General features: G+C 45.0%; 1 protein-coding gene across 2 annotated transcripts in view; it reads right to left on the bottom strand.

Moving 5' to 3' along the window:
• Positions 1–14,759, bottom strand: part of ENTREP2 (endosomal transmembrane epsin interactor 2) — a 459,718-nt gene that overhangs the window by 246,662 nt on the left and 198,297 nt on the right. For both annotated transcript variants that reach the window (XM_036878703.2, XM_036878702.2), the window contains exon 2: positions 9,399–9,455. In XM_036878703.2, coding sequence (XP_036734598.1) covers positions 9,399–9,455 — 57 coding nt within the window. The remainder of the gene's footprint in view (positions 1–9,398; positions 9,456–14,759) is intronic.

Raw genomic sequence — 14,759 nt, 5'->3', positions numbered from 1 at the left:
ATGTAGACAGTTACACTGAAAGAGTCCAGGCCTCCCCTCAGAGGCACGTGCTGGGACATCTGCAGCATGGAGGTGTGTATGCTCCCCAAGGCTCCTAAGCTCCCAAAGACAGCCCCACACCCTCAGCACTGTTCCAACAGACCTCATGGCTCTCTGGTCTCTGTCCTTCCCAGAGAGTGTGAGAGTCCCCAGACTGGGCTACGGGAATAATTCACTCTTTCTGAGCAGATTCTCAACAGTTGTTTAGAAGCATCAACTCAGAAAATTCTACTGAAATTGTTTCCAGGTACAATGCAAGATGATCTGTTTAATTTATTACTCTTTAAAGCATGCAACTACCTTATTAGGTATCTTGTCTACCTTGTTTATAATCCTCCCATCCAAGTTCTATTACATCTTCGAGTAAAAATGTGCCTCATGGATTAAAATAAAAGAATTTACACTTAGAAGTGACTTAAGCAAATATAAATCTTGTCATGTTTTAATAAAAATGGGTATTTTATCAGTGTCCATTCTGAGTTTCACTTGACTCCAGGTGGTTTCCTGTGCTATACTTTAATTAGTCTGTTGTCAGTATCAGTTTTCTAGTTAGACTATCTTCCCCTGATGAAATTTAATTTAGTAAATTTAAAACAGGAGTATTAGTCTACTTTCATCAATAAGATAAGGGGTTTTAGATACTTAAGCTGCTTTATTAGCAGATGACAATTCTGCACTGTCTCAAGGACCTGCACAAATACATGCACATTCTCCCTCCTGCCTTCTCCTTCTGGCACTTATCAAATGAAGGCTTCATCTTTAATGTGATCACGCCAAATACATTCTCTTGAAGAGAGGTCATGATCTTGACTGTAAGAAACCCCCAAAGTGAATTTATAACGAATTTCCTGAATAAATAATGACTCCAAATACATTTACATTAAATATGTTAACCTTTAACTTGCCTATATTTTTAAATAGCACATTAAAATTATATTTGAGTTGAATTCATGAGCTTGAAAGAAAGCCCTATAGGCTTTCTATAACTCACATAAAAGGTTAAAGTGGTTCATGCTTTTTCCCCCAACAACCACATGCCCAACATGTGAATCTGTGGTGAGACCAGGACTGAATTTCTGATAGGCACAGCAGGAAGCATTTCTGTTAGTAAAGGAATTTAAAGACACTTTAAAAAAGAAGTTAATATATGCAGCATAGATTTTAAGCTTTCTTACATTGGAAAATGATCAGCATAGCAATGAAGAGACGGGGAAAATAAACCCACCCTCATCCAGGTTGAAGTTCATTCATCATACACTTCAATTCCTTGGCGTTTGCATGTTTCATTAAATATTGCAGTTTAGAAAAACAAAAATCATAGAATCCAAGATGAATGGAGAGGCAATCAAAGGTACTTTTTTTTCTTCAGCTGTCTGCAGGTTTCCAGTAAAACTGACACTGTGATTAGAATCAGTCATTTATAGTTAAGCATAAATACATAGGGCTGTTTTCTCTAAAGTTTGAACTAATTATTACTACCACTCCTGGGACAGCCCCAATGAATTCAGCTCCAAAGGACTGGAAACGTTCTGGCCAGTGCCCAGCATAGCAGGAGAGCTAACCATGGCTCCTTGAGCCACATACTTGGGTTCATCAGGGCTCGAACGCTCCCCTGCAGCTTAAGAACCACCTACATGCCCGCTGGAATGAAGGCAGAACTACAGAAGGTCTCTTTTTTGAGAAAAGAAAATGTGAAAGAAAAAAAAACTTCCTCTGTTCAGCAATTTCTAATGCAACAGAAGCCATGTAATAATGAATTGGACATAAAAGTATTTCCTTTAGTTTGATGTTGCGCTGTAGTAACTCTTCAACTGAGGCACCAGGGAAGCTGAATCTATGCCACAGAAAGCCAGAGAAAGAGGGCATTTTTGCTGTTGTTAAATTTCAAGGCCCACTGTTCAACCCCCCTCTCATCAACGCCTGTCCTCTGCCTCGGTTCCCTCCTTCCAGGCGGATGATAACAGAGGTGCCCTGCTGGGACATCGTGGGAGCTAAGTGGTGAGAATACTGGAAAGGGGGCCGGCAGGTGGTGTGTTTTACATGCATGCTTGTTAGTACGCAAGCTAGAGGGAAATGATACATTGGATCTGGAGTAATATTTTTTAAAGTGCCTCAAGGGGTTCTGATATGCAGGATGGACGAGGAAACACTGGCCAGAGGTTAAGAGGTTAAGGCTCTGCAACACACTGTCTGGGTTTAAACCTGGGCTCCGCCTCTGAGCAGCGGCAAAATCCCAGGCACGGCTACACCTTGCTGCCCACGCTTGATGCAAAGGTGCCTAGAGGAGGGTCTGGAACACAGAAAATGATCAGCAAATGTCAGCGACTCCTGCTGTCCTTGTCAGTACGGTCACCATCCTCATCACCTGCCCAGGACAAGCGGGGCCTGAGGTACACCTGTGACCCTTCACGGCGGACACTAGTTGGAGAGAGGGAGGGGAAAGGCAGCCTTGCCTGCAGAAAATAAACGCACGCGGTCCTTCCTGAGCCTGCCTCACCTCCCAGGAAGCCTGACGGAGATCCTGCTAGTGGACAGGAACCCCCCCACCCGCCGCACTTTCTCCATCCGCACGGCAGCCTTTGAGTTCTGGGGAAGGCCTGCTCAGGTGGAGGCAGGGGACCGTGGACTGCTGCAGCCCACCCTGCAAAGAAAACAGAGGATGCCAATTACCTCCACTCACCAGCACAGACCTTCTTTGTGAGCATGAGCACCACAGCCAAGGCTGGGCGGGTATCTGAGGGAAGCAAGTATCATGGATAAAGACACAGATGAGTCGAGAGATCAAGAGGCCAGAATACAGGGGAGTGAGGAAATCTGATGAATAAAATTCTAATTAATATCCTTGAAGGACACTGCACCCACGAAAGGAGTGCTTTGTAAACTGTGAACATACTGCTGGAAAAAAGAAGCAATTAGGGAACAACAGAGAGTTCTTTGAAAATAACACGGCTGTCTGTCAAAATGAAACATTTGACAGGAGGGTCAAACAGTAGAATGGAGATGGCTGAGGTCTAAATTTATCTAGAAAAATAAAACTGAAGAAATATCCCAGACAGTGAAGAAAAAGAGAAGGAAAATATTTTAAAATGTTAATTTTCTTTGGCATTGATTTAGGAGGTAGAAAGCAGGAGAAATTCAAGAAGACAGAGAAATGAGGAAAGATACAATCAAAAAACTTAATGGAAGATATTTCCCCGGAAAATTTCTCTTGAAATATCCGATAGGCAAATAATTAGATCTAGTACAACAGTTCATTTTGCTGTGCTGTAACCAGATATAAGATCAATACACAATATCCTTCCAGAAATGATAATAGAAAATACATTCCCATCTCTCAATAATAAAGACATCATTTGTTCAGAAATTAATTTCTAAAATCATGTAATTAGAAACAAAATCAAATCACCATCATATAGAATTTTACAAACTGATTCTAAAACTTAACAAAGAGAAAATGCACAGAAATAGCCAAGAAAACTATGAAAAAAAAAAGTGAATTATTATAGAGTAATTAAAACACTGTAATACTGGCTTAGAAATGGGCTAATAGATTCATGAACAGAATGGAGATTAGTAAACAGGCCCATGTCCACAGCAGTGGGGAACAGGTAGAACATTTCAAAAGTAAGAATAAATACTGAATATTCAAAATGGTGTTGCAGAAATGGCTATCCGTTTTGGAAAAGATAAAGTGTAGGCTGTACTTCATACCATATACAAAAATAAGTTTTAGATCAATCACCTAAACATAAAACTAAAACTGTAAGTAGCCTAGAAATACGTAGGAAATACTTTCAAAATTGTGAAGCAAGAGAAATCTTTAAATACAAGAATGAAACCCTAGAAAAAACAGAAGAAAAAAATACAACAGATTCTGTGGAATAAAAAGTTAACAATTCTGTTTTTTTTCAAAAGACACTTCAGTAAAAATAAAAAGAAAGAGACAACAGACAGTGATAAACTACTAGCCACTGAAGACAGAAAAGAATTGCTATACAAAGAAATCCCACAAATCAATGAAATGCAGTCTTACGGGAAAACAGCTGAAAGATACAAACAAGCAATTCACAGAAGAAATACAAATGGGTGATGAAATGTTGTTATTTGCTTTCTTTCTGTCTCATCCATTCTTCTTTCCCTTCCCTTTTTTTTTTTTCTGCCTTCTTTTGGCTAATTGGGTATTTTTTATGACTCCATTTATTTGTTTGCTGGCTTATTAGCCAACTCTATTTTTTTCTTTTAGTGGCTGCTTTAAGGTATCTACCATACCTCTGAACTTACCACAATTCACCTTCAAGTGATTTTATTCCTTCACATGTAATTACATGGTACACTTCTACCTTCACCTTTATACTATTTTTTTCATACAACTTTCTTACACATATGTTACAAATCACACAACACATCGGTGTGTTTTCTTCACACTTCCTGTTCTTCACATGCATTGAGCTTCTTGGATCTTTGAATGTATACTTTTCATTTAGTTTTGAAAAACTTTTGGCAATTTTTAATTTTCTTATTTGGTATACAACTGACATAGAACATTATTAGTTGCAGGTGTACAACACACTGATTTAATATATGTATGTATTGCAAAATGATTATCACAATAAGTCAATATCCATCACCACACCGTGAGGCAAATTTTTTTCTTGTGATGAGAACTTTTAGGATCCTTGGTATACCACAGAGGAAGGGATATGATGGCTTAGGCAGAGGGAAAGAGAGAGGGCACTGGTCCCAGAACACCTGCTCCACCAGCCCCAAGGCCCTGGGAAACACACCTGTTGCCACAGCTATGAGCGATAAATCTGCCCAGCATCCCTGAGGAGCTCTGTGGTGAGTCTTCTCTGTAGGTCTGAAATTACAGCAGGGAGGGCTGTGCTACCATCAAACTACATGCAATGAGGGCTACAGGATCGCAGGGTGGCAGGGGCCAGGTGGCAGCACTGATCACTAGCAAACGCCAGGCAGGCGTGGTCACTCAGTGGACAGTGCAGGCACAACAGCATCCGAAGAGATGTTTGCTGTCGGCTCCTAGAGGCTCTGCTTCTCTTACTGATACACATTCCCATCTGGGCTGATAAGACTGAGCAATTAAAGTAAACCCCATCTGAGTAACCCAAAAAGCCAGACTCCTCAAACACCATTCCATAAGGTACAAACAGTCCCCAGTGTATCACTGGATCTATACGGTACTCATATTCCTACAGACTGGTGCTTTTAAAAATAGATTTACTTGGCCTTTTTAAAAACTGTACAAAATAAACTGTGAGTAATTTGTTATTTATAAAACTATGTTCTGAAAAATGTTTATTAGTAGTTATGAATCTCTCAATGGTATTACTTACTCCAAATAATCTAGTGGCCAGTTCAGTACCACTTCACCCAAGTTCTTCAAAAAAATTACACGACCTGTGATTATGTGTGTGACTATTTCCATTATTGATATGTAAGCAGTCACACTGTGTCTCACTGAATCTTTCAAAACATTATTGAATCACAGCTATATATCTGAGTCCTAATTGGCATCCAGCATAATGCAGAACCACTTACAGTTTAATGGAAGGAAGACAATTATCTCAATCATAAGAGGCACTGAGCACATATAAAACAAATGACCACAGTAACACGAAAATACATATTCTCTCCTGACATAGCTCACTGGTTTTAGCATTTAGAAAGGCTCTCATAAACTGCTCTGGCAAAAACATCACAGTATTTTTCTGGAAGTATTTTCCCTGCCTCCTGCCCCCTCCCTCCTCTTCTTGGACAGGCTACTGCCTACACCCTCCTCCTCTTCCTAACAGAGGCTCCCCTACAGCACCTCAGTCACCCTGGGAAAGAAGTTGACCCCCCTCCTGTCTGAGAAGAACAGAGTGATGGAAAGATCGTGGCAGCCCCATACTCACCAGTCCTTCAGAGGAAAGATATTGCCAACAGACCAATGATAGCACCAAAGTCCTGGCATCAGTGTGGCCCATTCCTTCCTGTCCTCACCCAGAACCCCTGCAGGGCATCAGGCATGGCTATGCAGGCCCTGGAGCAGCAGCCAACATTGCCTCTTTCAATGGCTCAGAGAGACAGACGCACTCCCTTCAGAGAGGGCAGCTCACTCTGGTGGCCATTAGCTTGGGGTGGGGGGCAGGGTGTCCCCCTGGAAATGAACCAGAATACTCAACTGTGTTTTTTTCAGTTTTACACCTTGAGGAAGATGTAAATATATCATTAGAGTAGAGGATAGAAGCAGGAGCCTGGGATAAAAGAACCATTTAAGTCAAGACTTCATGCCATTCTAGCTGTAAGACCCCAGGCAAAGTGCTTATCTTTCTAAGCCTTCCTTTTTCTTCTCTGGAAAATGGGGATAAAAACAGTGTCCAACACATGGTTTCTACTAACAGCATTAATATTATATCTGCGTGGACTAATGGAAGGGTGGAGGCTTTTGGAGCTAGGAGAACTTTGGGTTCAAGATCTAGCTCATTACTCACAGACCTTGGGGCCCTCCCCGTCTAGTAAATAGGAAAAGCTCCTTTTGTCAGCACTGTTATGAGCATAAGGGTACTCAGGTCACATACAATGAACAGTTACTACCATTGTTTGTACTGTTTCCATTGGTACTATTTTGAATAGAACATTTTTGTTCATATTGATAGAATTCTGTTGTGATGGTTACTTGTATGCATCAAGTTGCTGAGGCCACAGTAGCCAGATATTCACTCAAACACTCATTTAGATGTGGGTGAGAAGGTATTTTTTAGATGCGATTAACATCTACGTCAGTAGGCTCTGAGTAAAGCAGATTGCCCTCCATAACATGGTGGGCCCCATCTAATCAGATGAAGGCCAAAGGGGAAAAAGACTGACCTCCCCACAGAAGAGGAATTCTGACTCTAGCTTCAGACTCCAGCTCCAACATCAGATTTTGGGCTTGGCCAGCCGTGTGTGTGTGTGTGTGTGTGTGTGTGTGTGTGTGTGTGTGTGTGTGTGTGGTGTGTGTGTGTGTGTGAGTGTGTGTAAGTACACACATCCTACGGGTGATGGTTTCTGGAGAAGCCTAATGCATCTGTATATTGTGGGTTCTCCTCCCATTTATCACTATTGTGAATGCTTTTAATCCCATTAAAATAAAAGCTTATGTCAAGGCTGTATCAATGCTCATGGCTCAGAAAGTGAGTTTTTGCTGTGAATCAAGATTGCACTGTTCTGGACAACACAGGCCGAAGAATGTTTTTACAGTAGAGACAACCAATATCCACCCAAATTCCTGCCTTCCCCTTCACAGCATGGCGCCCCACCTGGGAAGTGCCTGTCCAGGCAGGGACCACCTTTTCCAGCTTCCTTCCCAAGGAGATACACCAGACCCTGTGACAAGCTCTCCCCATCGGTTTGTCGTGCAAGCAGTGAGTGTCCCTCTGAGGCCAAGGAAGTTAAGAAGCAGGTGTTCCTTTTCCATTCTCTTTGCCCTTTCAATGGAATGGAGAGGAGTCCACAGGCCCAGGGAATGGTAGGAGCCCAGTCGGAAGCAACCAGGGTGTCCAAATCACCCGTGGAGGGGAGCAGCCCCCTGGAATGCCCACCCAGGGCAGGCGCAGGAGGCAAGCTTGTATGTGTTAAGCCACTGGAAGCCTGGGGTTCATTATAGCTGCAAGTATTTCCCTAACCAACCCCTGACCTTCCAGGAAGGAAAGCAGTCAGTGAAGCTCTTCTCCCTGGAGTTGGGGGGAGATCAAGGGGAGGTGATGCTGACCCCTGCCTGGAGAGCAGCTGGTCCTACACTCGGCTGGTGAGCAGGCATTCTGAAAGCTCTACGAGTGCTCCCTAGCAGCTCCAGCTAGTGTTGTGTCCTTTCTTCCAGGGTAAGGCCCTGAGACCCCACCGCACTGCTCTGGCTCCTCCAGGACACACCCGGGCCACCCCCACAAGGGGTCCTGACTTCTCTCCAGCTATAAGCATGTGCATCCTGCACAGTAAAATGCCCAGCCCCGTGAGAATTTCCGTTCTGGGGCCAGGCGCGGAGGCTGGCTGGTGAGGGGTGCCGCTTCTCTCCGTCCCACCCAAAGGAGGGCAGCCTTTCTCTGTTTGGGGGCATCAGTGGGCTTCCTCTGTCTGAACAGTGGGGACAGGTGAGGAGGAATGGAATAGGCTGTCCCCAGGACCCTGAAGGGAACCCAAAAGCCACCCACAGCACAGCCAAAGGACCCCCAGCCCTGCAGCTGATCTATCTGCCACCATTTCCATCTGCACTGAAGACAGCTTCTTGGTATACCAGCTGGGATTTACTTTAAAGCAATCCAGCAAGGGCCATGGATGAAACAAGCTGGGCCAACGTTGATATCTATTGGGGATGGATGGTGGCACAGGGTGGGTTCATTATCCTAGTCTCTCTACTTCTGGGCATATTTGAAATTTTCAGTATAAAACCATTTTTTAAAAAGGAAATTTCTAGATATATTGTAGAGGAGGAGGTCCCAGTGCATTTATCCCTGTCCAATATCTTCTCGGGATGTCATGCTTAAAGGAAGACAACAGACGGATTTGTGGATTTTTTTTTTCTATTTCCATTAATATTTAGTACATGTCATTATCTTCAAGTCTACTCACTTAAAGAAGAGATCTTAAATAATTGATTACTACAAAAGAAGAAAAAGGCCACACCATCTTGTCCATTAACCATCATAACCGGGAAAACCTCTTCCTCTAGCTCTAACATGGACACATAAATATATTAATGCATACACTGAGAAGAACACGCGCGCCAATCAATACACACAAATGTGCTTGGGGTTCTTTTCAGGTGGGAAAAAAAAACCCATCATCCTCTCTCCACCTCCCACGTGGCCTGTGCCTCCCAGCACAACGCCCCAGCAACACGAGAGAGCGGCCAGTTTCCAGCTTCACTCTGCTGTTCAATAAATACCCTCCTCAGGCCCTCAGAGTTTCACAGTCTCCAAAACAAACAAAAAGGTCACACTTCTTCAACTCTGATAAAATATGTATTGTTTGTGTGATCACATGGAGGCATGTGTGTACGCACAGGCATGTTTATACATCTAAAGAAAGCACCTGCATTTCTACTGATTAAAATGCCTCTGTTCCTGGCATGCCCTCCTAGGAGGGCACCCAGACAGAACAAAGAGGATGGCCCGTGAGCATCTGACACGCGAGGGGCACGCTCAGGCGCAAGCAAGCTGCAGAGTGGCTAGCACTCAGGCGCCCATCTGCATTGTGAGGGTGTTTTATAAAGGCCTGCTTCCCACTTTCTGCAAAACAGCCAGAGTTCTCTTTGCCGCTGCCTTACAGCGCTCACCCCTCCGCAGGCAGAGCCCTGACCCACAGCCCCTGTAGGTGTGACTTACCACGAGGGAGAGGGGCCTCTTCCAGGAGACAACGCCGATGAGTCCCGACAGCAGCACCTGGAAGGACAAGTGGAGCAGGAAGGTCAGAGGCTTGGGACACCTTGCGAGCACGACCGGAACAGCGATCGCTCCTCCACCCTGAAGAAGCACTGCTTCTAGAACGCAGCACACAGACATGAGCGGGTCACAATGAGGTGCACTTTTCATGTACAAGTTCATGGCCCGCAGCCATCTGACAGGCCACCTGGCCCTCCTGAGGGGCTCCTTCTGCCCTGCTCGGGAAGGCCCCCCGGAGAAGGAATGTGTTTTCTGAAGGGTCCTCCACCAGGTGCCTCCTCTACCCTGAGTGGCCTGGCTGGGTGATTTTAAAAATCACAGAGGGTTGAAAACACTCCTTCTGAGAAAGATGGGGCTCTCCCAGGTCACCCCACCATCTGCCTTCTCTGCTAGGGGCTCTCCCAGGTCACCCCACCGTCTGCCTTCTCTGCTACGGCTCTGAGCAGACTCCCGCTGCCCTTCCTCCCCACACTCAGTCCAGCACACTGCCTCTGAGTGCCACTCCTTGCCCAGGCCAGCCCTGGCCCACTGTGGCCCAGCATGTCACACATACTCTTTCTTCAGCGCACATACATCTTACAAACACAGTCCCTATGGACAAATATTATATACAGTCATTTTCCCATGTCCCAAATCTCCTCCTTTCGTGACGCCGCCCAGCCTCCCTTCTCCTTGCATCCCAGCCCCGACCCTGGTAGAAAGCTTTGACTACCGTCCTCCCAAGCGTCTTTGAGGCCAGGTCTCACTCATCCTTCCTCACAATTCCTCTAAAACCTCTCTCTTTCCTTCTACACCCAATGTTCCATCTCTCAAAACACCTTCCTGGCACCAGATTCTTTCTCCTCAACAGATACACAACCTCCCCCAAGTCGTTTCAGCATCAGTCTGAATTGTCACCGCTCATAAGGATATGCTGCCAGAACTCTCAGCAACTCGTCATGTGCGGCATTTTAAACCCTGAGCTCCAGACCTTCCTTTGGTGCGTTCAGAATGTCCACCATTAGGACCATCGCTTTCTGGGCTCAAGGAACAGGTCAGTGGGCCCGAGAGTGCCACAGTTGGGTCAGTTCTTCCTCACATCTCCATTCATTCGTTCCTTGCCCACACTCTCCTGTTCCACTGCCCAGATGATGGCATTCAGCCCTGCCCCCACTGAAGCCGTCCTCAACACCCCCACTAGATGAACCCTACCTCCCTCACCTGGCTATACAGACCCACGAAAACCAGGTCCCTGATTGCCCACCAGCACTCCCCTAAGCAATGCCTACGTGTATGGCATTTTGTGGTGGCAGCCAAGCTGACTAGGATACCAGTATGTCCACAGTGGGACACTGGATTCTTGTTCCCAAATATCCAGTTTCTCCCAGTGTTCCCCAAGAAGGAGCAGACTTCCCTGCCCCTCTGATATAGAAGTCCTGGCACCAGCTCAAAGGAGGGAGGCCCCAAAAGAATAACTTGGGGGAGACTTTTCAAAGTCTAGATGCCGAGGGCCTCTTCCCCGCAGACGCCTGGTCCAGTCTACTGGGCGACCCAGGGGAGCGGAGCACATCCCTGCTCCGAAACAGCCGGGTCTTGGTTTGAACGGTCTTTGCTCAGTTCCAGCTACCAGTGAGGATTATGCTGCATGCTCTGCCAGCTCAGTGATTCTGCAGGTTTATTTTCTCACTACTCCTGTGAGAAACAGGGTCATGAATCTAGTTAGCCGTGAAATTGCCACATCTCATGAAACCTCTGTCCCATTTAATTTGCCAGTATTGTTATTCAAAGTCCACAGTTTACACAGAATGTGAAGACTTTGAAGAGGGTCAGAGAAGAGTGATATATAATTAAGTAGCTGTGAAAGGAAAGCCCAAATGAACGTGAAAGGCATGACATTGCTCAGAGAGAAGGCTTAACTTTTCAACCAGCGAATTGTTACAAGGACGCCAACTCAATCTTTCCTCCACTTCCCACACAGCCTAAATAAGGCAAGAGATGAAATCAGAAATGAGAAAGAACTTCCTGCTGGTGGGGGCAATGTAAGGGGATAACAAACAACCAGGAAAACAGCATCATTAGAATCAAAGACCTTCCAGGCGATTGGGGCCACTGCCCCAGAGGCCTGGAATAAATCAGTTCTTCAAACTTTATCCTCTAAGATTAAAAAGTCCTTTCCCTTCCTAAAATCAAGAATTTTCCTCAGATCTTCATTTTGGGTTCAGAAGCAAATGGTAATGTGACTTTTTAGATAGTGAAACAAATCCCTCTAGAATGTAAACTTGAAAGCCAATTAATCATGTTATTTCACAAAACTTATGACAGGCGCACCCAATAGCTACAGTGGTATCAACTTACCACTAAGAAGCCAGGATTCACAATATGTCTAGAGAAAGAACTGTTGCAAAAATTGGAGCAAAAAAACAGTCTAAGCTGCACAGAATGAAATAAATCTATCAACCCCATCTTTCAAAAGCCTTTCAGACCACAGACCTGCACCACCCAAAATTCCTCCAGCTTCATGGAGTAACACTCCTACTTTATCCTACTTTCATTTCCTTTTCTTTCCACGTTTGTCTTGGTTTCCCTGTGGCCGCATGGCAGGACTCAGTATGCAGACCCTCTGCCTCCTGTGCCCATCTCAGCTCCCTCTGGGAAACATACAGATGTTCGCACCTACTCCTACCCGCGGCTTCTGTTCCTTCTCTCAAAACAATTCCCAGTTCACCATTCCGTCTCCCAACCATTCACGTCCACCTGTGGTTCCAACTTTCCCTTCTCACCATTTCCCACTGGAGGCTGCATCCATGCCTCTAACTCAGATTGTCCACGAGGAAAGTCACTTTCCTTCTAAACCCAGTTCCTCCGTGATAAAAGAGAACTCCACAGCTTTCATTTTCATATCATACAGTAGCAAAATGATACACGGACAAGAAAAATGGCCCCACGAAAGAAAAAAAAGCCCTCAAGGAACTTGTTCACAAATATCCTAAATAACTCACGAGTCAAAAGAAAATCAAAGTTGCCGACAGCACAGTCTGTTCTGCTACAGGGCATGTTTCTCTGGTGCAAATTACTTCGTACATGCTTGGTACCAAACTCATTTGTCCTGGCTCTGCCCTGTGAGATGCAGCCTTCCACCAGGGCTGTTTACTTTGGAATCAGGGTGCTTACTAGACCCGCCACTGGATTTAGTTATTTAATGAGCTAATAAAATAGTACATATTGTTATTATATGCTATGATATCACCTTTAAAACATTTTTTATTTTTAAATATTTCAAAGTTATTGGTTTCCTTTGTAATCCTATCTTCTTTCATGCATTTAAAAATGTTATTCTGAGAAGGGCTCCACAGGCTTCACTAGACTGCCATGCCAAGAGTTATAAACTCTTGATTTAGGAGGCATGCAAATCTTTCAGCAGTAAACTCCTGAAATTTTTTTGTTTATCTGTAAATGTCTTACTTCACCTACATGCTTGAGAAGTAGTTTTTGCTGAATACACAGGTCTAGGTTGACAGATTCTTCTCTCAACAGTTTGATGATATTATTCCACTGTGTTCTAGGTTCCACTGTAGCCATAAAGAAGTCTGCTGTCCTTTTAAATATGTTTCTTGAGGGGTGACACAGTCCTTACTCTTTAAAGCCTCTTAAGATTGTCTCCTTTCGGACAGGGGCGGAAGATGGCGGCGTGAGTAGAGCAGCGGAAATCTCCTCCCAAAACAGCATATATCTATGAAAATATAACAAAGACAACCCTTCCTAGAATAAAGACCAGAGGACACAGGACAATATCCAGACCACATCCACAAATGAGAGAACCCAGCGCCGCGCGAAGGGGGTGAGATACAAGCCCCGGCCCCGCGGGAGCCGAGCGCCCCTCCCCCCAGCTCCCGGCGGGAGAAGAGCAGGCAGAGCGGGAGGGAGACGGAGCCCAGGGCTGCCAAACACCCAGCCCCAGCCATCGGGGCCAGAGTGCAGGGCCCTCGATACTGGGAAAACAGGGCAGCAAGAACAGTGAGCAGGCACTGGAGGCTGGGCGACAGAGGACATAAGAAAAGCGCGCGACCATTTTTTTTTTTTTTGCTTTTTTGCTGCTTTGTTTTGGCGAGCGCTTTTTGGAAGTCTTAAAGGGATAGGGACCCCAATACTAGGGAAACAGAGCAGCAAGACCGGTGAGCAGAGGCCTGAGGCTGGCACCGGAGAATAAAGAAAAACGAACGACCACCTTTTTTTTTTTAATTAAAAATTTTTTATTATTTTTTTTTTTAATTAAAAAAAATTTTTTTTTTCTTGTTTTTTTTTGTGGTCGTTGTTTTGTTTTGGCGGGTGCTTTTTGGAAGTCTTAAAGGGGCAGGGCGGGTCACTTAATCCAGAGGTAGGGAATCCAGGACCTCTGGGCACCCTAACCCCTGGGCTGCAGGGAGCAGGGAGGCCCCTTACGGAGATAAATAGCCTCCCAGCAGCTCCTGCTCCAACGCGACTCCACCATTTTGGAGCAGCTGCCCGAGCCAGGCCACGCCCACAGCAACAGCGGAGATTAACTCCATAGCAGCCGGGCAGGAAGCAGAAACCCTGTCTGCGCGCAGCTGCGCAGCACAAGCCACTAGAGGCCGCTGTTCTCCCAGGAGAGGAGGGCCACAAACCAACAAGAAGGGAAGTCCTTCCAGCCGTCACTCGTCCCAGCTCTGCAAACTATTCCTATCACCATGAAAAGGCAAAGCTACAGGCAGACAAAGATCACAGAGACAACACCAGAGAAGGAGACAGACCTAACCAGTCTTCCTGACAAAGAATTCAAAATAAGAATCATAAACATGCTGACAGAGATGCAGAGAAATACGCAAGAAAAATGGGATGAAGTCCGGAAAGAGATCACAGATGCCAGAAAGGAGATCGCAGAAATGAAACAAACTCTGGAAGGGTTTATAAGCAGAATGGATAGAATGCAAGAGGCCATTGATGGAATTGAAATCAGAGAACAGGAACGCATAGAAGCTGACATAGAGAGAGACAAAAGGATCTCCAGGAATGAAACAATATTAAGAGAACTGTGTGACCAATCTAAAAGGAACAATATCCGTATTATAGGGGTCCCAGAAGAAGAAGAGAGAGGCAAAGAGATGGAAAGTATCTTAGAAGAAATGATTGCTGAAAACTTCCCCACACTGGGGGAGGAAGTAATCAAACAGACCACGGAAATACACAGAACCCCCAACAGAAAGGATCCAAGAAGGGCAACACCAAGACACATAATAATTAAAATGGCAAAGATCAAGGACAAGGAAAGAGTGTTAAAGGCAGCTAGAGAGAAAAAGGTCAACTATA

The sequence above is a fragment of the Manis pentadactyla genome, chromosome 18 (genome assembly GCF_030020395.1).
Source record: "Manis pentadactyla isolate mManPen7 chromosome 18, mManPen7.hap1, whole genome shotgun sequence".
NCBI classification, from domain to species: domain Eukaryota; kingdom Metazoa; phylum Chordata; class Mammalia; order Pholidota; family Manidae; genus Manis; species Manis pentadactyla.
The sequence above is the reverse complement of the archived record's forward strand: the minus strand, read 5'-3'. Positions and strand labels throughout refer to the sequence as shown.